General features: G+C 40.2%; 2 gene segments (V, D, J or C); both read right to left on the reverse strand.

Annotated features, from left to right (window-relative positions):
• Nucleotides 1-8,558: 8,558 nt before the first annotated feature.
• On the reverse strand, nt 8,559-8,897 carry LOC130283106 (T-cell receptor beta chain V region LB2-like). The segment is given in 1 exon segment: nt 8,559-8,897. A coding segment is annotated over 1 exon segment (339 nt).
• Nucleotides 8,898-14,349: 5,452 nt separating this feature from the next.
• On the reverse strand, nt 14,350-15,160 carry LOC130283419 (T cell receptor beta variable 19-like). The segment is given in 2 exon segments: nt 14,350-14,731; nt 15,071-15,160. Coding segments are annotated over 2 exon segments (369 nt in total).
• Between the last annotated feature and the right edge of the window lie 10,752 nt (nt 15,161-25,912).

Genomic DNA, 25,912 nt, shown 5'->3' on the forward strand with positions numbered 1-25,912 from the left:
CAAAAAGAAAAGAATTTCCTCTGTAGTATTCAGCAGCTAATAAGTACTGGAAGGATTAAGATTTTTAATAGAAGTAATTTACAAATCTGTTTAACTTTCTGACACGTCCACAAGAAAGTTATATCTCCAGGTCCTGACAGCTGCTAAGCTGTCACCCCAGTAGTAAGGAGGTTACATGAGGAGGCTTGTTGCAGTGTGTCACCCAAGTAGTAAGGAGATTACATGAGGAGGTTTGTTACAGTGTGTCACCCCAGTAGTAAGGAGATTACATGAGGAGGTTTGTTGCAGTGTGTCACCCCAGTAGTAAGGAGATTACATGAGGAGGTTTGTTACAGTGTGTCACCCCAGTAGTAAGGAGATTACATGAGGAGGTTTGTTGCAGTGTGTCACCCCAGTAGTAAGGAGATTACATGAGGAGGTTTGTTGCAGTGTGTCACCCCAGTAGTACGGAGATTACATGAGGAGGTGGTTTGTTACAGTGTGTCACCCCAGTAGTAAGGAGATTACATGATAAGGAGGTTTGTTACAGTGTGTCACCCCAGTAGTAAGGTGATTACATGAGGAGGTTTGTTACAGTGTGTCACCCCAGTAGTAAGGAGATTACATGATAAGGAGGTTTGTTACAGTGTGTCACCCCAGTAGTAAGGTGATTACATGAGGAGGAGGTTTGTTACAGTGTGTCACCCCAGTAATAAGGAGATTACATGAGGAGGAGGTTTGTTACAGTGTGTCACCCCAGTAATAAGGAGATTACATGAGGAGGAGGTTTGTTACAGTGTGTCACCCCAATAGTAAGGAGATTACATGAGGAGGTTTGTTACAGTGTGTCACCCCAGTAGTAAGGAGATTACATGACAAGGAGGTTTGTTACAGTGTGTCACCCCAGTAGTAAGGTGATTACATGAGGAGGAGGTTTGTTACAGTGTGTCACCCCAGTAATAAGGAGATTACATGAGGAGGAGGTTTGTTACAGTGTGTCACCCCAGTAGTAAGGTGATTACATGAGGAGGAGGTTTGTTACAGTGTGTCAGCCCAGTAGTAAGGAGATTACATGAGGAGGAGGTTTGTTACAGTGTGTCACCCCAGTAGTAAGGAGATTACATGAGGAGGAGGTTTGTTACAGTTTGTCACCCCAGTAGTAAGGTGATTACATGAGGAGGAGGTTTGTTACAGTTTGTCACCCCAGTAGTAAGGAGATTACATGAGGAGGGGGTTTGTTACAGTGTGTCACCCCAGCAGTAAGGAGATTGCATGAGGAGGAGGTTTGTTACAGTGTGTCAAATCAGTAGTAAGGTGATTACATGAGGAGGAGGTGTGTTACAGTGTGTCACCCCAGTAGGAAGGAGATTACATGAGGAGGAGGTTTGTTACAGTGTGTCACCCCAGTAGTAAGGAGATTACATGAGGAGGAGGTTTTTTACAGTGTGTCACCCCAGTAGTAAGGAAATTACATGAGGAGGGGGTTTGTTACAGTGTGTCACCCCAGTAGTAAGGAAATAACATGAGGAGGAGGTTTGTTACAGTGTGTCACCCCAGTAGTAAGGAGATTACATGAGGAGGAGGTTTGTTACAGTGTGTCACCACAGTAGTAAGAAGATTACATGAGGAGGAGGTTTGTTACAGTGTGTCGCCCCAGTTGTAAGGAGATTACATGAGGAGGGGGTTTGTTACAGTGTGTCACCCTAGAAGTACGGTGGGGAGTGTCAATGGGAGGAGTCAAGGAGGCAGCAAAATTAGCTTTTGCCTAGGGTGGAAAAGATCCTTGCACCAGCCCTGTGCCTCTCTGCTGGGATTGTACAGTAGTGAGAAGTGAGGCCTCTGAATGTTGGTCCATGCCCCTTTGCTTTCCCTATTTTTACCCTTGACACCAGTTGGCCTTGTTTTAGCCTAGTGTCTGAGGGGAGGGGCCTGACACAGGGAGCCTCTCCTTTGTGTTCTTGATATCTATATTAATATGAACCTTCATCATAACAGTATCAGTTCTTCAGTTCTTGAATCCTGTAGGACTTGTCGTATCCATGTTATGACTGTTATAATATCTCTTGTTGTTATATGTCATTCTGAGGTGGATTCCCAATTCAATTCTGGAAAACAATTTACAAAAAATAGAATAAGTACAATAGTTTTATGCCCATGATGATGAACTGATCACAGAGGGACTCTCTACATTCAGTAACCTGCAGCGCCTCCACAGGGCAATGAAAGTATGACATATTTCTTGCTGAAACAAAAGGGGCATTCATGTAATACTTGAACATGATGGGTCCTCCGAAGTGAGAGATACTCTTTATATACTCTTTATATACTCTTTGTATACTCTTTATATAATCTTTGTATACTCTTTATATAATCTTTATATAATCTTTATATAATCTTTATATACTCTTTGTATACTCTTTATATACTCTTTATATACTCTTTGTATACTCTTTATATACTCTTTATATACTCTTTGTATACTCTTTATATACTCTTTATATACTCTTTGTATACTCTTTATATACTCTTTATATACTCTTTGTATACTCTTTATATACTCTTTATATACTCTTTGTATACTCTTTATATACTCTTTATATAATCTTTATATAATCTTTATATACTCTTTGTATACTCTTTATATAATCTTTATATACTCTTTATATAATCTTTATATACTCTTTATATACTCTTTATGTACTCTTTATATACTTTTTATATACTCTTTATATGATCTTTATATACTCTTTATATACTCTTTGTATTCTCTTTATATGCTCTTTATATACTCTTTATATAATCTTTATATACTCTTTATATAATCTTTATATAATCATTATATACTCTTTATATACTCTTTATATACTCTTTATGTACTCTTTATATACTTTTTATATACTCTTTATATACTCTTTATATAATCTTTATATACTCTTTATATAATCTTTATATACTCTTTATATACTCTTTATGTACTCTTTATATACTTTTTATATACTCTTTATATACTCTTTATATAATCTTTATATACTCTTTATATACTCTTTGTATTCTCTTTATATACTCTTTATATACTCTTTATATAATCTTTATATACTCTTTATATAATCTTTATATAATCATTATATACTCTTTATATACTCTTTATATAATCTTTATATAATCTTTATATACTCTTTATATTCTCTTTTATACTCTTTATACAATCTTTATATACTCTTTATATACTCTTTTTATACTCTTTATACAATCTTTATATGCTCTTTATATACTCTTTATATACTCATTTTATATTCTTTATATACTCTTTTATACTCTTTATACAATCTTTATATACTCTTTATATACTCTTTTTATACTCTTTATACAATCTTTATATGCTCTTTATATACTCTTTATATACTCATTTTATATTCTTTATATACTCTATATAATCTTTATATGAACTTTATATACTCTTTTTATACTCTTTATACAATCTTTATATACTCTTTATACAATCTTTATATACTCTTTATATACTCTTTTTATACTCTTTATACAATCTTTATATACTCTTTATATTCTCTTTATATAATCTTTATATACTCTTTATATACTCATTTTATATTCTTTATATACTCTTTATATAATCTTTATATAATCTTTATATACTCTTTTTATACTCTTTATTAGTGTTGCTCACGAATATTCGCAATTCGAATATTATTCGCGAATATCGCATATTCGCGAATTCGCGAATTTCGCGAATATAGCGCTATATATTCGTAATTACGAATATTCGTTTTTTTTTTTTTGTTTTTTTGTTTTTTCACAGTACACATCACAGTGATCACCCCTCTCTGCTTCCAGCTTGTGTGGTGTAAAGAAGGCTGTAATACTACTGTGTGAGACTGGCGTGCGAAAATTCGCATAAGCGAAAATTCGCATATGCTAATTTTCACATATGCGAATTTTCGCGTACGCTAATTTTGTATATGCTATTATTCACATATGTTAATTTTCGCATACGCGAAGTTTCGCATATGCGAAAATAAAACAAGAATATAACGAATATGCGAATATTCGCGAATATATGACGAATATTCGTCCATATATTCGCGAATATTCGCGAATTCGAATATGGCCTATGCCGCTCAACACTACTCTTTATACAATCTTTATATTCTCTTTATATACTCTTTATAAAATCTTTATATACTCTTGATATACTCTTTATATACTCTTTTTATACTCTTTATATATTCTTTATATACTCTTTATATACTCTTTTTATACTCTTTATATAATCTTTATATACTCCTTATATACTCTTTTTATACTCTTTATATACTCTTTATATACTCTTTTTATACTCTTTATATACTCTTTATATACTCGTTATATAATCTTTTTATACTCTATATAATATTTATATACTCTTTATATAATCTTTATATAATCTTTATATACTCTTTATATACTCTTTTTATACTCTTTATATACTCTTTTTATACTCTTTATATACTCTTTTTATACTCTGATCCCCCTCAGAATTCACTTTTAGGGTTTTATATGAAGCTTTACATTCTATGAATGAGCCTCTGCAGGACATTGTAGAGATTATCAGCTGTCAGGTGGTCTAACATTTCTTTTAATACCCTAATATTTTTTTCATTCTTTTGTCTTTTAATTTTTTTTTATTAATATTTTCACTATCCATCTATCTATCTATCTATCTATCTATCTATCTATCTATCGAGAAAACACTGAAGGCAGCAGAACACCGTTAACAAAAATAGACGGTGGGTGCAGTTCAGTGTGAGTCCTAGGTCACAGGGCCCCAAACAATACACAATGCAAGAACACTGCAGCACTCCGGTAAGTAGGTGAAAAAACTTGTAAAAGTGGTTTATTCCATCAAGGTGCAATAGGCAACGTTTCAGCTGCAAGCATGCAGCCTTTTTCAAGCTAGGCTATCTATCTCATATCTATCTATCTATCTATATACAGCAGGTAGAGCAGCACACAGGAGTCCAGAAGTAAAGGGTGCACGCTGTGGTCGGACCTGAGCCCCAAGTTCCCTCTAGATACAGCAATGTCAAAGACAGGCAGCACTCCAGATTAAGGTGCAAAATAGAAGTGGCTTTATTCACACCAAATAGTGCAAGGCCTGATGCAGACCACGAGAGGTGGTCGAAACGTCGCCTTGCATTTTTTGGTGTGAATAAAGCCACTTCTATTTTGCACCTTAATCTGGAGTGCTGCCTGTCTTTGACCTTGCCGTATCTATCTATCTATCTATCTATCTATCTATCAATCTATCTATCTCATATCTATCTATCTATCTATCTATCTCATATATCTATTTATCTCATATCTATCTATCTCATATATATATATATATATATATATATATATATGTATATATATATATATATATGTATATATATATATATATATATATATGTATCTCATATCTATCTCATATCTATCTATCCATCTATCTATCTCATATCTATCTCATATCTATCTAATATATATCTATGTATCTCATATCTATCTATCTATCTATCTATCTCATATCTATCTAATATCTATCTATCAATCTATCTATCTATATCATATCTATCTCTCTATCTATCTATCTATCTATCTCATATCTATCTATCTATCTATCTCATATCTATCTATCTATCTATCTATCTCAAATCTATCTATCTATCTATCTATCTATCTCATATCTATTTATCTATCTATTATCTATCTCATATATATATCTATCTATTCATCTCATATCTATCTATCTATCTATCTATCTCATATCTATCTATCTCATATCTATCTATCTATCTATCTATCTCATATCTATCCATCTATCTATCTATTTATCTCATATTTATCTATCTATCTATCTCATATTTATCTATCTCATATCTATCTATCTCATATCTATCTATCTCATATTTATCTATCTATCTCATATCTATCTATCTATCTATGTCATATCTATCTATCTCATATCTATCTATCTATCTATCTATCTATCTATTTATCTCATATCTATCTATCTCATATCTATATCTATCCATCTCATATCTATATCTATCTATCTATCTATCTCATATTTATCTATCTCATATTTATCTATCTATCTCATATCTATCTATCTATCTCATATCTATCTTATATATATCTCATATCCATCTATCTCCTATCTATCTATATATCTATATATTATATATCTCATATCTATCTATCCCAGAAGAAAAAGCAAATGGAGCGGCACATAAGTCCTTTAGTAGCAGGGGGTGCAAGCGGAGACAAGCCCAGGTCAGGAGCCCTTACTAGATCCAGACAGCAAACAAAAGCCGCAGCACACCGGATAAACGTGAAGTGGTTATCTATTTCAACTAACAGAGCAACGTTTCAGACGCCCATACGTCCTTTCTCTTGCTTGAGAAAGGACGCATGGGCGTCTGAAACGTTGGTCCGTTAGTTGGAATAAATAACCTCTTCACGTTTATCCGGTGTGCTGCGGCTTTTGTTTGCTGTCTGTATCTATCTATCCCATATCTATCTATCTCATATCTATCTATCTATCTCATATCTATCTATCTATCTATCTATCTCATATCTATCCATCTCTATCTATCTCATATCTATCTATCTCATATCTATCTATCTCATATCTATCTATCTCATATCTATCTATCTATCTCATATCTATCTATCTATCTATCTATAAAAAGCAAATAGATGCAGCACACCACAGCTTGAGAATCACGGTGTAAGGTTTATTCCATAGTGTATTCCAATAGACAACGTTTCACCAGCCTCACGCTGGCTTTTTCAAGTACAAATGTGTGATAAGTGCTGGGCTTTATACACCGCCCACAGGAAATAGTATGACATCATCACCAATACATTTACATATGTAAACAAATGAATCAAAGTGCAAAATACATGAATAAAGTGCATATTACAATAAAATGGCATATGTACATAATTGTATATACATTATCAGTGCTTTCGAATATCCGATTCTTAATATGTGGTATATACATCCCACCTCTATGAAAAGTGCTCGTGCTCGTCATCTCCAGGGGTTTCCGGTAACGATCCCATTCCAATACATCTTGCCGTCTCCAGCGTGGAACGCCGTAAGCGGCCTTGTAAACATAGCGCGGCTGTTTCCGGTGACATATACGTCACTTCCGATTTGCTTAGCGTCCATAGTTACACTCTCCAGCTACAGATGAAAGAGCTTGTGCATGCTCAGAGTGTCCACAGGCTTCCCGTTCGCCATCTTAGTGTAGGGCAAAGTAAGGCAAGGGAATTCATGACATTTTCTTATGATTTCGATTGTATTCACTGGCGAACATATGGGGACATGTGTCATATGCTTATACATAAGCGCGGGGGCATTGCTGACATGATCCCAAACATAAACTCATATACACAAGGGCGAGAGTACAGCACTCTCCCTAATTATAGGACCAAAGTGCTGTGTTTAGGATAACGTCCGTAGCAATGGACGTCCTCCAGGTAGAGACACCTGAATCACCCCGGACAGAAACTGTTCGGGCGTTGGTCCAGATAGTCTATCCAACACTTGTCCCTGCTGTATGGGAGAAGTACTCTATTATGCCCACATGCAAGAAAACACACGCCGGATCTGTCTCCTTAAATGTCCCCGGCTTAGTACTGGTAGGGTGGAGGAAAAAAGCTTGTATAGCCGCAAAGGTAGGGTAAATTGATCCTTGGAAAGTCGTATCGTGATCGGTCCACCTCTATCTATCTCATATCTATCTATATCATATCATATCTATCTATCTATCTATCTATCTATCTATCTATCTATCTTTAAGCCAGGTCCATATAATAGTTTGGAATCAATAGTGCTGGCCTATCTATCTATCTATCTCATATCTATCTATTTATCTATAACATATCTATCTATCTATCTGTCTATCTCATATCTATCTCATATCTATCTATCGATCTATTTATCTCATATCTATCTATTTATCTACAACATATCTATCTATCTATCTCATATCTATCTATTTATCTATCTCTCATATCTATCTATCTATCTATCTCATATCTATCTATCTATCTATCTATCTCATATCTATCTATTTATCTATAACATATCTATCTATCTATCTATCTCATATCTATCTATCTCATATCTATCTATCTATCTATCTATCTATCTATCTATCTATCTATCTATCTCATATCTATCTATCTATCTATCTATCTATCTCATATCTATCTATCTATCTATCTATCTATCTATCTATCTATCTCATATCTATCCACCTATCTATCTCATATCTATCTATATATCTATCTATCTATCTATCTCATATCCATCTATCTATCTATCTATCTATCTATCTATCTCATATCTATCCATCTATCTATCTATCTATCTCACATCTATCCATTCATCTATCTACATTACACTGTAGTATCTTTTATACTTTTTGGTTGATACTTTCTGTTCCTTTGTGCCCCTTCTGTGCTGGTGACTGGTGTTCACTATTATTGTGCACTGAGGTTACATCAAAGCCGTTGGGCTCATTGTGTCACCGTGCATCACTGGAAGCGCAGAAATAACTCCCCTCATCCTTGGCTTCAGCAGACGTGATCCTTAGAAAGCTGAGTTTGTCTCCTTTTGTCATGTTCATCTGGTAGCCGACCTTGTAGCCATCTTCATAGCCGGGTGGATTTCCTCTCAGCATGTAGGTGACCATCTCCAGCCCCTGCCCCCGGCGGTGGTGATACCAGAACATCCACTCATGGTCTGTAGTCATCTGTTCACAGGTCATCACCACCTCAGAGCCGGCCGTGCCTCTCAGGAGTTGTGGGGTTTGGGTGATGGAGGGGTTTTTGGCCAGACCTGTAGATAAAGGAGGAGCGACCATTACTGATTTTATCTATAAGGTCTTAGAATTCAAGAAATACAATTGTATACAACATTATATTGAATATTCCCATACTTTACTGTAATAGATATATCTGGGATACTAATAGTGTCTGACCTAATAGATACAGAGGTCATGATTGTCATCCATTGGTGTTCTGGTCAGAGGATTATTCTTAAGGACACCTAATACTTACAGACTGGAAGAAAGCAGCAGAAGAGCAGCGTCTGTATGGAAGACATGATGGGTGACGCTGATCTCTGCCTCATACCAGACGCTGATCAGTGTCATAGACAGGAAGGAAACTGCTCCTCCTATTACTGCGATGTTATATTCCTGAGACAAAAGGTTTTTACAAGAATCAGGAAGAATAGATCTGTATTATAGATACAATTCACAATGTATTATTATTATTATTCCAGATTAATAAGTAATGTGCTATCTATCATCTATCTCATATCTATCTATCTTCTATCTATCTCATATCTATCATCTATCTCATATCTATCTATCTTCTATCTATCTCATATCTATCTATCTATCTATCTATCATCTATCTCATATCTATCTATCTATCATCTATCTCATATCTATCTATCTTCTATCTATCTCATATCTATCATCTATCTATCTAATATCTATCTATCTATCTTATATCTATCTATATATCTCATATCTATCTAGACAAAGAATAAGTCAGCCAGCACTTTAGTTGATACCAAACTATTATATGGACCTGGCCTACAGGTGCACGCTACTAGGCTAGATATACAGCAACAGAAGAATACAGCAGCACACTGCCAGCACAAGGATATAGGTGAAACATGAACATGCAGATAAAACATGGAGAGCTATACAGCTATGGTGTAATAGATGCAAATGTGAAACTATGAAATAGTGAGGCACTTAGCTCGCAAATTTGTCTCCGCCGGCGGTCAAATAGCTTGGACCGTCCCACCGTGATAAGGTGGCCTCATTGGGACGGACCCTACACTGTGAATATGCCTCTGTGTGAACAGTTCAGTAAGCATGGCAGGATCTGGAACATATCTATCTATCTCATATCTATTTATCTATCTATATCTATCTATCATCTATCTCATATCTATCTATCTCATATCTATCTATCTCATATCTATCTATTTCATATCTATCTATCTATCTCATATCTATCTATCTCATATCTTTCTATCTATCTTTCTCATATCTATCTATCTATCTATCTATCATCTATCTCATATCTATCTATCTCATATCTATCTATCATCTATCTCATATCTATCTATCTCATATCTATCTATCTATCTATCTCATATCTATCTCATATCTATCTATTTATCTATCTATCTATCTCATATCTATCTATCTATTTATCTATCTATCTCATATCTATCTATCTATCTATCCATCTATCTCATATCTATCTATCTGTGGTGTCTCGGGGTGTGAAGATGAGGTGTATGGGGCAGATGTTTTAGCCCAGGGACAGATGTTATTAACCCCTAAATGTTTGTGACGCCAGGGCGTGGTTTTCCCGGTAACCACCTGAACGGTAGCACCGCTATCCCTAGGTTAGGCAGGGTAATAATAGTCCAAGACCAGGTTAGGTTAACAGTAGCTTTACTGAGGTAGACAGATGGAAATAGTCTTTACAGCTAGGCCAGGACCCCAGAGAGGTGACCAGTATCCCATGGGACCTTGCAGCTTGCTGGGACTTGTAGTGACTTTGACAGACTTTAGGACAGCCACGCTGACTATAATTGACTTGACTATAGACTTAGTAACATAGTTCATAAGGTCGAAAAAAAACCAGAGTCCATCAAGTTCAACCTATAGCCCTAATGAGTCCCTACTGAGTTGATCCAGAGGAAGACAAAAAATCCCTCATACTAGAGGTAAAAATTCCTTCCCGACTCCAAATATGGCATCAGAATAAATCCCTGGATCAACGTTCTGTCCCTATAAATCTAATATATATAACCAGTGATGTTATTACTCTCCAAAAATGCATCCAGACCCCTTTTGAACTCTCTGACAGACTTCACCATGACCCCCTCCTCCAGGAGAGAATTCCTTGACTTGACTGTAGGTAGTGACAGCAGACAGAGATGACTTGACTTACTGACATGTGGCTGTAGGTTAGGCTTGAGGCCTCCAGATGTGCTGGACACTGGCTCTGAGACGTCTGGACTTTACTGTATCTCAGCAGGAGTGATAAGAGAGAGATTGTAATGGCTGCCCCGCTTATAAAGGGGGGCTGAGCCAGAAGCCCATAGGTCAAGCAACAGGTCACCTGGTTAGCTGGTGCTCTCTGGGTAACCAGCACATCATGTGAACACATTATCATGTGACTAACTCAAAGGTCCTTAAAGGTCCTTAATACCTATTGCACATAACACTATACAATATATATATGACTATGGGGGAAACACTGCAGGAGGGCCCCTAGGACACAGAGGGACTCAACCTGACAGGGCCTAACTACTGTCTATCTATCTGTGGTGTCCTGGTACCGTACCTTGTGTGCTAAGTCCCCAAAGTCAGAGTTCCTGCATACCGGTAGGATCCTCCTAGTGCAATAACCCCTTGTCACCTCTTCCTTCTTTAATTTTATATGTTTGTTGTGTATAATTTATATAATCCATATATATGTATAGTACTTCCAGGACCTTAGGTCACATGACTACTAAGTCTACTGTTAGGTTAAGCTTAAAAACCTTCCAGGTCACGTGAGTGGGTCACATGATGTACCACAATGCTTTGAGAAAGGAATGACAGTTGGTGGGAACCAATAAGCTATGAGCCTGCCCCTTGCCATATAAGGGCGCTGTTACCCAATCATCACTCTCTTGGTTCCTGTACTGCAAAGCAATAACATCTCTCTTGGGTTCCAGACTAGCAGAGAGAGAGAAGCTCCATGTATACCTACAAGACAAATCTAGGCCTGAAGCCTGCTAACTTCAGCCCGATACAAAACCGTGAGTTTAACTAAACTCAATCCTAAATCTACGTGACTACTGAACCTAAAACCAAACCCTAAATTCAGTGGAACAGCGTAAAGCAAAAATCAAACCCTAAATTCAGTGGAACAGCATAAAGCAAGCCTCAGAGCTTATATTCCCTACAAGGTCCCAACCAACTGTGAGGAACCTAAAGTCCGGTCCTCTGTATAGACTGAGACTCTTGTTTAGTGTTGAGCGGCATAGGCCATATTCGAATTTGCGATATTTTGCGAATATATGGACGAATATTCGTCACATATTCGCTATATTTGCATATTCGTAATATTCGCATTTTATTTTCGCATATGCGAATATTTGCACGCCAGTCTCACACAGTAGTATTAGAGCCTTCTTTACACCACACAAGCTGGAAGCAGAGAGGGATGATCACTGTGATTACTGTGGGAAAAAAAAGGAATATTCGTAATTGCGAATATATAGTGCTATATTCGCAAATATTCGCGAATTCACGAATGTGCGATATTCGTGAATAAAATTTGCATTGTGAATATTTGCGTGCAACACTACTCCTGTTAACCTGCATAAAAGTTGCAGTAAAGTTATTTCCAGTTTACTAAACCTCTGGTTGTGGACAATCCTTTATTCCTCCATATCGTTCCTGGAACGGGTGGCGGTAGGATATACATATTCTGAGGAAGAACCCGCACCCTGGCGTCACGACAGTTAAGGGTTAATCAAGCACCCTTTCATCACTGCACAGCTACACCCTATTCACCCTGCATCCCCACAAGCTCACCACATATCTTTCTATATATCTATCTATCCATCTATCTCATATCTATCTATCATCTATCTATCTCATATCTATCTTTCTATCTATTTATCTATCTCATATCTATCTTTCTATCTATCTATCTCATATCTATCTTTATATCTATCTATCTATCTATCTCATATCTATCTATATATCTATATCTATCTATCTATCTATCTATCTCATATCTATCTATCTATCTATCTCATATCTATCTATCTATCTATCAATCATCTATCTATCTATCCATCTATCTCATATCTATCTATCTATCTATCTCCTATCTATCTATCTATCTATCTATCTATCCATCTATCTCATATCATTCTATCTATCTCATATCTATCTCATATCTATCTATCTATCTATCTATCTATCTAGCAACAGGAGAATACAGCAGCACACTGCTAGCACAAAGATATAGATGAAACATGAGTATATAGATAAAACATGAAAAGCTATACAGCTGTAGTGCAATAAATGAAAATATGAAATTATGAAACAGTGAAATTAGCTTGCAAATTTGGCGGCCAAATAGCGTGGACCGTCAAACCACGGTAAGGTGACCTCATTTTGGGACCGACCCTACACTATGTATAAGCCTCTGTGTGAACAGTTCAGCAGGCATTGCAGGATCTGAAACATCCAAGGCACCTTATATACACCTGATAGAGGTGGGTGGGGTGCAGGAGCCAACATGGAGGTAGCCACTCCCCCATATGTGTAATACAACCAAAGGATAAGTTAGCCAGCACTATTGATTCCAAACTATTATATGGACCTGGCTTGTAGGTGCAGGCTGCTGGGCTAAATATACAGCAACAGAAGAATACAGCAGCACACTGCTAGCACAAAGATATAGATGAAACATGAGTATATATATGAAACATGAGTATATAGATAAAACATGAAAAGCTATACAGCTGTAGTGCAATAAATGAAAATATGAAATTATGAAACAGTGAGGTACCAAATAGCGTGGACCGTCCCACCACGGTAAGGTGACCTCATTGGGACGGACCCTACACTATGAATATGCCTCTGTGTGATCAGTACAGCAGGCATTGCAGGATCTGAAACATCCAAGGCACCTTATATACACCTAATAGAGGTGGGTGGGGTGCAAGATATCTATCTATCTCATATCTATCTATCTATCTATCTATCTCATATCTATCTATCTCATATCTATCTATCTCATATCTATCTATCTATCTATCTCATTTCTATCTATCTATCTATCTATCTATCTATCTATCTCTTATCTATCTATCTCATATCTATCTATCTATATCATATCTATCTATCTATCTCATATCTATCTATCTATCTATCTATCTCATATCTATCTATCTATCTATCTATCTATCTATCTATCTATCTCATATCTATCTATCTATCTATCTATCTCATATCTATCTATCTATCTCATATCTATCTATCTATCTATCTCATATCTGTGGTAATTGTGAGGGACTGAGGTTAATGTTGATGTCTTTCATTATACCAGTGGTCTCAAACTGTAGCCCTCCAGATGTTGCAAAACTTCACCTCCCACCATGCCAGGACAGCCAACGGCTGCAACAACTGGAGGGCCCCATTTTGAGACCACTGATTATACTGTAGTATCTTTTATACTTTTTGGTTGATACTTTCTGTTCCTTTGTGTCCCTTCTGTGCTGGTGACGGGTGTTCACTATTATTGTGCACTGAGGTTACATCAAAGCCGTCGGGCTCATTGTGTCACCGTGCATCACTGGAAGCGCAGAAATAACTCCCCTCATCCTTGGCTTCAGCAGACGTGATCCTTAGAAAGCTGAGTTTGTCTCCTTTTGTCCTGTTCATCTGGTAGCCGACCTTGTAGCCATCTTCATAGTCGGGTGGATTTCCTCTCAGCATGTAGGTGACCATCTCCAGCCCCTGCCCCCGGCGGTGGTGATACCAGAACATCCACTCATGGTCTGTAGTCATCTGTTCACAGGTCATCACCACCTCAGAGCCGGCCGTGCCTACGACCAGTGGGGGATTCTGGGTAATGGTGACTTTCTGAGCCAGATCTGCAAAGAAATGATGATCAGGAGCTATGAAATGCTCATCAATGGTAATATAGTGGAGCATAACCTGTGAGGGTCATTGGAACTGACTGCAACTGCTGGGAATTGTGGTTCTACAACAACTGGAGATAGACCAGTTGACACATCTAATGTTCCTTGATCGGTCTATATTCCATAAACCAGGGTTTCCCAACCAGTGTGCCTCCAGCTGTTGCAAAACTACAACTCCCAGCATGCCCGGACAGCCTTCGGCTGTCCGGGCACGCTGGGAGTTGTAGTTTTGCAACAGCTGGAGACACATTGCTTGGAAAACACTGCCATAAGACATAATAAATTACTTACACATGGGGATGAGAATACAGAATAGAAGCCTCTGCATAGAAGACATGGAAGACATGCTGGTGTCACTTGTTCAGAAAATGAAGTGATACTGATCTATATAGAACAGAAGTGAAATGCTTCTTCTTCAATGTTAAAGGAGTAGTGTCATCTAGACAGCGCCCCCTGCTGGGGCTGATGTGATTGCTGCAGGATTGAAAGTTGTAAGCATTTTTCTAATAGCGGCCACTGCAGGTGAAATGTGGTATTGCATGACTCATATTAAAGATGTGGGGTACAGGATATTGACACTTGGGGTACAGGATGATAACACTTGGGGTACAGGATAATAACACTTGGGGTACAGGATATTGACACTTGGGGTACAGGATGATAACACTTGGGTTATAGGATGATAACACTTGGGGTACAGGATAATAACACTTGGGGTACAGGATATTGACACTTGGGTTACAGGATGATAACACTTGGGTTATAGGATGATAACACTTGGGGTACAGGATAGTGACACTTGGGGTACAGGATAATAACACTTGGGGTACAGGATAATAACACTTGGGGTACAGGATAATAACACTTGGGGTACAGGATATTGACACTTAGGGTACAGGATGATAACACTTGGAGTACAGGATAATAACACTTGGGGTACAGGATAGTGACACTTGGGGTACAGGATGATAACATTTGGGGTACAGGATAGTGACAGTTGGGGTACAGGATGATAACATTTGGGGTACAGGATAATGACACTTGGGGTACATGATAATAACACTTGGGGTACAGGATAATGACACTTGGGGTACAAGATAATAACACTTGGGGTACAGGATGATAACACTTGGGGTAAAGGATAATAACACTTGGGGTACAGGATAATAACACTTGGGGTACAGGATAATGACACTTGGGGTACAGGATAATGACACTTGGGGTACAGGATCTTGACACTTGGGGTACTGGATAATAACACTTGGGGTACAGGATCTTGACTCTTGGGGTACAAGATACTGACTCTTGGGGTATAGGATATTGACACTTGGGGTACAGGATATTGACACTTGGGGTACAGGATATTGACACTTGGAGTACTGGATAATAACACTTGGGGTACAGGATCTTGACACTTGGGGTACAGGATACTGACTCTTGGGGTACAGGATATTGACACTTGGGGTACAGGATACTGACTCTTGGGGTACAGGATATTGATGCTTGGGGTACTGGATAATAACAGTTGGGGTACAGGATATTGACACTTGGGGTACAGGATACTGACTCTTGGGGTACAGGATATTGACACTTGGGGTACTGGATAATAACACTTGGGGTACAGGATCTTGACACTTGGGGTACAGGATGATAACACTTGGGGTACAGGATACTGACTCTTGCGGTACAGGATATTGACACTTGGGGTACAGGATATTGACACTTGGGGTACAGGATATTGACACTTGGGGTACAGGATACTGACTCTTGCGGTACAGGATATTGACACTTGAGGTACAGGATATTGACACTTGAGGTACAGGATATTGACACTTGGGGTACAGGATATTGACACTTGGGGTACAGGATATTGACTCTTGAGGTACAGGATATTGACACTTAGGGTACAGGATATTGACATGCGGACACTTCATTTATGAGGCCCAGGGACTAGAACTGGTTTTGATCCATGTTCTCTAAGGATATTATGTAGAAATCCTTCATAGGTTTTTTATGTAGTTACTGCTTCATAACTTGTATTGGGTATTGCAGTCAGTGCTGCCCCCACATGGTGTCTTGTGTTGTCGTCATTGCTCAGTCATTGGTTATTTGACTCCTCTTTGATCTCCGGTTCCTTCCTCTCAGTACACATTTAGGTTATACCAAAGCCCCCAGCTCTCCTGTGTCACTGTGCTTGGCTCGATGCACAGATATAGACCCCTTGAACCTGGGTGGACAGCGATTTGATCTTCAGGTAGCTGTGCCTTATTCCATGGGTTCTGCCCATCTCATAATGTTCTTTGTAGCCATCTTCATAGCTTGGCTCCTGGTCCGTGATCATGGTGACCATTAATCTTGGTCCCTCCCCAATTCTTTGGTGGAACCAGTACATGACATTATGGTTTGTTGTCACCTGCTCACAGTCTATCGCAGCCTCCTTACCAGCTTGGTCTATGATCATTGGGGGTGTTTGTTTGATGGTGACCTCCTGAGCAAGACCTGGAAACATATGACATCATATAAAAGTCACAATATAATAACTTGATAAATCTCCCATTTCCCTCCCTTTAACTTACAGAACGGGAGAAACAGATAGAGTAAAAGCTGCTGTAGAGGAGACATGGTGACAATGACGCTGTAACGTCTAGTGCCCCTAATACTATAGAAAGGGCGGAAGTCACAACCCTCTAAGAAAAAAAACTGCTGAATTAACCCCTTTTTAGCATAATTGTTTTTCTTTGTTCATTGGAATAGTAAACAATGCACTGAGGACCCCTTCATTGTTTCTTCCTTTGACAGCGGCCTTCAACCACCCGGCTCAAGCTGGATCCATTCCATTACAAAGGGGTGTCAGGAAGCACCACAAAGAACAAAGCATTAAACTAGCCCAACATCCCCTACATTATCGCCATTAGTGAGGGTCCCAGGGGTTTGACCCCTACGGAACATAAAAGGTTGACACATCCTTACGATATGCCATTATACGATATCCTTACGATATGCCATTGTATGCCATTATACGATACCCTTACGATATGCCATTATATGATACCCTTACGATATGCCATTATATGATATCCTTACGATATGCCATTATATGCCATTATACAATATCCTTACGATATGCCATTATATGATATCCTTACGATATGCCATTATACGATACCCTTACGATATGCCATCATACGATATCCTTACGATATGCCATTATATGATATCCTTACGATATGCCATTATACGATATCCTTACGATATGCCATTGTATGCCATTATACGATACCCTTACGATATGCCATTATATGATATCCTTACGATATGCCATTATATGCCATTATACGATATCCTTACGATATGCCATTATATGATATCCTTACGATATGCCATTATATGCCATTATACGATACCCTTACGATATGCCATTATATGCCATTATACGATACCCTTACGATATGCCATTATATGCCATTATATGAGATGGGATAGACCCCTCAAAGCTGGTGGTTCCAATTGAATGCTTCTAGGACAATCTTGGTCGGAGACCTCTTCATTAGACAAAATTTTAACAATCGCAATAAAAAAGATAACAGGAAGAGAGCACTCACCCAGTAAAGAAAACTTGGTCCTCTTTAGTTCATGAACAAAGTACACTCATACCCCCGTTGCTGCGGTAGGGAGTTGCGGTCGGCAAAAAAGCCGACTGAGCGGCCTCAGGTGAGTGGACTTTGTTCATGAAATAAAGGGGACTAAGTTTTCTTTACTGGGTGAGTGCTCTCTTCCTGTTTACTTTTTTATTGCGATTTGTGCTCACTTGTGATGTCCATATGCACCCTCAGAGGTCACTTATCTACACAGATCTGCATTTTCGGCTCTTTAACCCTAGTCTTTAAAGGGGTACTCCGCCCCTAAGACAACGTATCCCCTACGCTGCTGTGGGACCCCCGTAATCTTGCATTTGGCACCCACTTCTTTGAGCTGCACGCTATGCTGCCAGCTCACAAACTGCCGGGTGCTGACCACGGGGCCGGAGTATCATGATGTCACGACTCTGCCACCATGTGACGTCACGCCCCGGCCCCGCTATGCAAGTCTATGGGAGGGGGCTTGACGGCCATCATGCCCCCTCCCATAGACTTGCATAGCGGAGGCGGGGTTGACGTCACACGGGGGTGGAGTATACCAACTATTCTTGATTTTCTATTGTTTTTCCAGGCCAAAGGCAGCTGCTGGGGTTTCTCGTCTCAGTTTGAGGTTATATCAAAGCTTTCCAACTCTTCTGTGTCACCGCGCGACACTCGAAGCGCAGTAATAAACCCCCTGGATCTGCAAAGTCACCGATGAGATTTTTAGGTAGCTGTGCTTGTAACCTCTCTTTGTTCCCACCTCGTAGAGTTTTTCATAGTCATCCTCATAATTGGGTTTCGCATCCCTCTGCAATAAGGCAACAAGCTTCAATCCCTGGTCGCTACTTCGGTGGTACCAATACATAAAGTTATGGTCCGTTGTCACCTGGTCACAGTCTAGAAGACCTTCTGAGCCAACTTTGCTTGATGGTGCCTACCTGAGGAAGACCTATAGAAGTAATAATTGAAAAGTCAATTTTAGAAAACATTTTATGAATCACTTTATGAATAGAAGAGGATGTGCCAATGAATCCATTATATCAATATGGACATTGATAGGTTTGGGAAGATTGAAGGGATCATCCTCTTTCTGTGGTCTGTGCTTTTAAAGAGATTTTCTTGATGATTTTTGGGGGTCCAAATGATCAGACCTCACTCTGATCAGACATTTATTACATTTTTATTGTAAAACTCATCGGTGATAACTCCAGATCTCTACTGGAGATGCAATAAATGTATGACCGATTTGGGTTTTGACCAATGGAACCTTTTGGATCAAGAGAATTGGGATGTTCTGTCCATGTACTTGGCTTTTTCCACACTTTTCATTGACATTGTGGCCTTTTCTTCTCCTAGAACGGGACTTTGTGACGGCATCAATGTGGACCCCAATGGTCGGACTCCCACCTATTGGGCTTGTATGGCAGATAAGCCAAGAGTCATTCTCTTTAGGGCACATCCTGGATGTATTTCCTCTGGACCACCAGAGTTTTTCAGGACTCCTTCATGATGATTTACCATAACGTAAAATTAGTTTTATTCTCTTTCGGATACTTACCGTATTTTTCGTCCTATAGGACGCACCGGCGTATAAGACGCACCCTATTTTTAGGTGCAAAATCTAAAAAATTAAAGATTTTGAACCCAATAGTGGTCTTCAACCTGCGGACCTCCAGATGTTGCAAAACTACAACTCCCAGCATGCTCGGACAGCCGTTGGCTGTCCGGGCATGCTGGGAGTTGTAGCTTTGCAACATCTGGAGGTCCGCAGATTGAAGACCACTGCATAGGAGGTAATACTCACGTGTCCCCGCCGCTCCGGACCTGTCACCGCTGCCCTGGATGTCACTCCATCGCTGTCCCCGTCACTCCGGAACGTCTCTGCTGCCGGCCGGGTATCCTCGCTCTCCGTCGCCGTCATCACGTCCTTGCGCACGCCGACGCACATACGCGACGACGTGATGACGAGGAAGGAGAGCGCCGGCCATACAGGGGATCCCTGAACGGAGAAGACACCGAGGAGGCAGGTAAGGTCCCTCCCGGTGTCCTGTAAGCACTAACCCGGCTATTCAGTCGGGCTGTTCGGGACTGCTGCTAAAAAAAATTGTCCTATTGTGAACAGACTGGACACCAATGCATAATAAACTATGTTGTTTGGAGTCAAGACATTTATATGTATCTTAGATTAAAAATTTATTTTCATCTGATAATTAGTGTTGGGCGCGAATATTCGCATTTCAAATTTTTATCGCAAATTTGCGAATATTGCAAATATATTGGCTATATATTCAAAATTGCGAATATTAGCTTTTTTCCGCATATGCGCATTTGCGCACATTCACATATGCTAATATTTGCATGTGCGCATATTCCTTCTTTTCACTTGTGGGCCAATTAGAATGATGCAAATACACTTTTCAGAGGTTATTAACAACATCCCTGGCAACCAATAGTAAAGTTGCCCTCCCCTCACTGTTTTCTTCCTCGAATACGTGAATATTTGCATATACTCGAATATTCGCATATGCAAATATTCGGATATAACGAATACGTGAAATTTGCAAATGTAGGACGAATATTCATCTATATATTCGCGAAATATCACAAATTCGAATATGGGCAATGCTGCTCATCATGACTTATAATGTTATGGCGAGTCATATCTGTGTCATAAAATTGTGATCTGTGGGTCCAGCCTATGAGATCCTAAAATACTATTTATTAATATTTATTAGACAGATACACCCCTTAGACTCATTCAGGGACTGACACACCCCTTAGACTCATTAGCGGACTGACACACCCCTTAGACTCATTTAGGGAATTACATATCCCTTAGACTCAATCAGGGACTGACACACCCCTTAGACTCATTAAGGGACTGACACAGCCCTTAGACTCATTAAGGGACTGATACACCCCTTAGACTCATTCACGGACTGACACACCCCTTAGACTCATTCAGGGACTGACACATCCCTTATACTCATTCAGGGACTGACACACCCCTCAGACTCATTTAGGGAATTACATATTCCTTAGACTCAATCAGGGACTGACACACCCCTTAGACTCATTAAGGGACTGACACACCCCTTAGACTCATTCACGGACTGACACACCCCTTAGACTCATTCACGGACTGACACACCCCTTAGACAGGGGTGAGTGATGTGGGAAACATTAAAACTGTAAGAATGTTTCAGAAGTGTTTTGTGGCATTCCAGTGTGGAAGATGTGATAGGACGTGCTAGGACATCTGTGGCATAGAACCATCATGTGTCCATTTTTCTTTTTAATCTTCAGGGGGGTCCTATACACAGCGCAAACACTACCAACAGAGGGTAAGCGACCTACAAGTGGGTGCTATAAATAGGGGGCAAACAGCCTATGGATGTCTTACCTACAGGGGACATGCTACCTTCATAGGGGGTCTAACCACAGGGATGTCCTAGATACAGAGGGCAAACTACCTATAGGTACCTACACAGGTACTTACAGTGTGGTTCTATCTACAGGAGGGGGTCCTAATTACGAGGAAAAAATACCTTCAATGGAGGTCTTACCTTCTGGGGGAAAGCTACATTCAGGAGTGGAGGAGGGCAAACGGCAAACTATCTACCGAGAAAAGCTACCTCCAGACTGGCCAACACAAACCTTAGAATCCTTCATGGACAGACACACCACTTAGACTTATTCATAGACAGACACACCCCTTAGACTCATTCACAGACCAGACAGACAGATGAACCCCTTAGACTTATTCAGAGACAGACACACCCCTTAGACTTATTCAGGGCAAACACACCCCTTAGACTCCTTCAGGGATAGACACACCCCTTAGACTCCTTTAGGGATAGACACACCCTTAGACTTACTCAGGGAGAGACACACCCTATAGACTTCATACAGGCATGAACACACCCCTTAGACTTACTCATGGAGAGACACCCTATAGAGTTCATTAAGGGATAGACACGCCCCCTTAGACTAAATCCTTCAATATTTCATGTACCATTACATAACTCATAAATTATTGACATATGCTCCATACACAAAACGACAAGAGGTTTTCAATTAGAACTACTTGCAAATCTGCTTTATTATTTATTCTAGATGCTTTAAAGGAATAAAAGTTTATGGCACTAATATAACTATAACAATAAAATTGTTTGTAATAGGTTACATGCAGTAGAAACACGTCAGAGTTTTTGTAAGGCTGCCCCCTCCACTCGCTCCCCTGTGGTACTCCACGCACAGAAATAGACCCCAGAATCCTTGTCTGTAATCTTCTCAGTCCCCAGAGTAAATTCTGAAGCCGTCGTTCTATTGGGTGTGAAGTGGTTAAGTGTCAGCTCATCCACCGACCCCACAGTCACAGACAGAGATATGAGTGTGAAGGTCCCACCCTGTCCTTGTCTATACCAGTACATATTCGGGGTCCCGGCATTAGTCACAGTGCACTGCAGTAACATTGGATCACCCGGCCGGAGGACCAGGATCTGTGGACTCTGGGTTATGGTGGACTGAGCCTGACAACATGGACCGTATATAATGAGGAGTATGAGGATAAGCATAGTCCGTGCAGGTGGAAGGAATCCTCAGTGTGTACAGACCCCTATCTCATGTCCTTCTTCATTAGGTGTCGGTTGTTCCTCCTACTTCCTCTGAGGTTCACATCTGTGTCTACTCCGAGCAAATGACTCAAGAACATTATCAGAAAGACAAAAATCTACCAAACCTTTCTGCAACCTGCCCGTTCTTCCTTTTCATCGATGTAGACTGTTATGCAGAGTCTCGTAACACTCAAAAACAGAAGATGGTCAACCAGTCCTGCCAGAATTGACCTACACCAAATATTTATGGACTGACACCTTTAGGCAAAAGATGATCTGCCCTGAAAAGGGAACAAAGAAACATTATTCTCGAACCCATATGGCCATTAGACAGGATACTCTTTTTGAAGACACAAAAGGGGTACTCCAGTGGGAAAAATAATAATCAATTGGTGGCAGAAAGTTAAACAGATTTGTAAATTACTTCTATTAAAAAATCTTTATCCTTCTAGTACTTATCAGCTGCTGTATGCTCCAGAGGAAGTTGTGTAGTTCTTCCTGTCTGACCACAGTGCTTTCTGCTGACACCTCTGTCCATGTCAGGAACTGTCCAGAGTAGGAGCAAATTCCCAAAGCAAACCTATCCTGCTCTGGACAGTTCCTGATATGAACAGAGGTGTCAGCAGAGAGCACTGTGCTCAGACTGGAAAGAACTACACAACTTCCTGTGGAGCATACAGCAGTTGATAAATACTGAAAGGATTAAGATTTTTAAATAGAAGTAATTTACAAATCTGTTAAACTTCCTGCACCAGTTGAAAACATTTGTTTTTCACCAGAGTGCCCCTTTAATTTGTTCCTACCAATGGTGAAATTTCCAGAACTGAATATTGATTTCAAGTGGCGTATAGACAGACTCCTTTACCTGGATATAATGCTGACACCCACTATAGCTTTTCTTTACCAGGAAAATTACCTTTCTCTTTTTAAGACATACTGCAGGGACTTGCAGAGAGGGTTTAGATTGGGTGGGTCCTGGTTGGGGAAAAGCACTTCCCTTAAAATAAATATCTTGCCTGGTATCCTTAAAGGGCTACTCCGCTGCTCAGCGTTTGGAACAAACTGTTCCAAACGTTGGAGCCGGGGCCGGGAGCTCGTGATGTCATAGCCCCGCCCCCTCATGCAAGTCTATGGGAGGGGGCGTGATGGCCATCACGCCCCCTCCCATAGACTTTCATTGAGGGGGCGGGGCGTGACATCAGGAGGGGGCTGGGCTATGACATCACGAGCTCCCGATGCCGGCTTCAGTGTTCGGAACAGTTAGTTCCAAATGCTGAGAAGCAGAGTACCCCTTTAATGCTCTTGGGATAATCCCAGTACAGATTCCTATGATCCTCTTCTTCCTCTCGTCATCTTCTTGAGGTTGTTTGGGGGGTTTCCGTAGAGAGGGAGGTCTGCCCAGCCTTTTGCCATGGTCAGCAGTGAAGGAGATGCCCTCTGTCCTTAGCCCAGTCCTGTCTAATGTTCTTGCCCTCTGGACAGGGTCTGTGCCGGTTTTCCTCTTAAGTCTGCCCACAAACCTGTGACCCTTTTTTTTTTTTTAAATCTTGACATTGTACCAGGTCTCACCTCTGCACCTTTCTCTTAATGGTTAGATAAGTATTTTTTAGAATAGGGGACTTCTCCGCCGAACCATCAAGGCATGAGGACCCTCGCGTGAGCTCTCTCTCTCTCCCTTCCCATCCCCCCCCCCCCTCTCTCCATGCTTGGGATAGTGGGTGTTGTGTGAGTGGTTGAGTTTGGAATCTCACATTGTTGTATGGGGGAGTACTGCGACTCATGGATGCCGGTGGAGAAGAAAGGATTGGAGAATTGGAGGAGTCTGGGGGAGTCGATGTAAGGAGACTGAACTGTGGGGATGGAGACCACGCCGAGGATAAGGAGCGGCGACTCAAGAGGCAAGGTGGTGGTGGCGAAGAATGGAGATGCAGCGCTCAAATCCTCAACCCCCACCCCGCCGCCTGCGCTTATGTGCTACATGGTTTCCCCCGGCGGAAGTATCTACCCGGAGATGCATGTGGGGACTTGGCATCTCCGCTGCCCCGCCAGCTCCGATGGCTTTGACAGTCAGGTGTAAGGTGTGACGGGACCGGGGAATCCAAGGAGCCAGTAAGAGACTATGTCAGCAGGTTCTCCCATTTTGGACAGCCGCTGTAATGGTTTACTGGAGGATTAAACTAATGGTGGAACTTTCTGTGGAGTGAGAGGAGATGTACGTGCAGCTAGGAATGATTCTCCGGCCAGTATCCTGTGGAGGGTGCAGACAATGCACTAAAAGGATACTTGGCATAAAATGTATGTGTACACTTATGGAAGAACGTGCATACTGAATTTCGTGAGCTGCTAATGGATGTATCACACCCCTACCCCTTAATTCCCTGGTTGAACTTGATGGACATATGTCTTTTTTCGACCGTACTAACTATGTAACTATATATTTATCATGCAGGTTAAAAAAGGACTAAAAGTCTCGTAACTAGCAGCACTGTAAAGAACTGTGTTAGTATGGTCTCCATTTCAACGGTATCTGCAACTATGAGTTAAAATGTGAATCCCCTTTGTTCCCATCAATTGGTGCGCAACTTCACCACACAGGACGGTAATACCACTAAACTCTACATGTTTGGTCCGTAGGTGAACTCAGGCAAATGCACAATTTGGTGAAATCCATGGGGAAGTATGCCTCCAAAAAGTAACCAGAGAAAATCAGGAGGGGTGGTCTGACAGGCTTGCATTGAGGGGGCGTAGCGCTACGTCACACAGGGGTAATCAGCGAGCACACTCCGGGGGCTGATTCTAACCGGGTGCGGCGTGGAAGATCACGGGGGTAAGATGTCTTAACGCTGGAGTACCCCTTTAAGCAACTTAAAGGGGTACTTCGTTGCTCAGCGTTTGGA

This window comes from Hyla sarda, chromosome 7 (genome assembly GCF_029499605.1).
Source record: "Hyla sarda isolate aHylSar1 chromosome 7, aHylSar1.hap1, whole genome shotgun sequence".
Lineage (NCBI taxonomy): Eukaryota > Metazoa > Chordata > Amphibia > Anura > Hylidae > Hyla > Hyla sarda.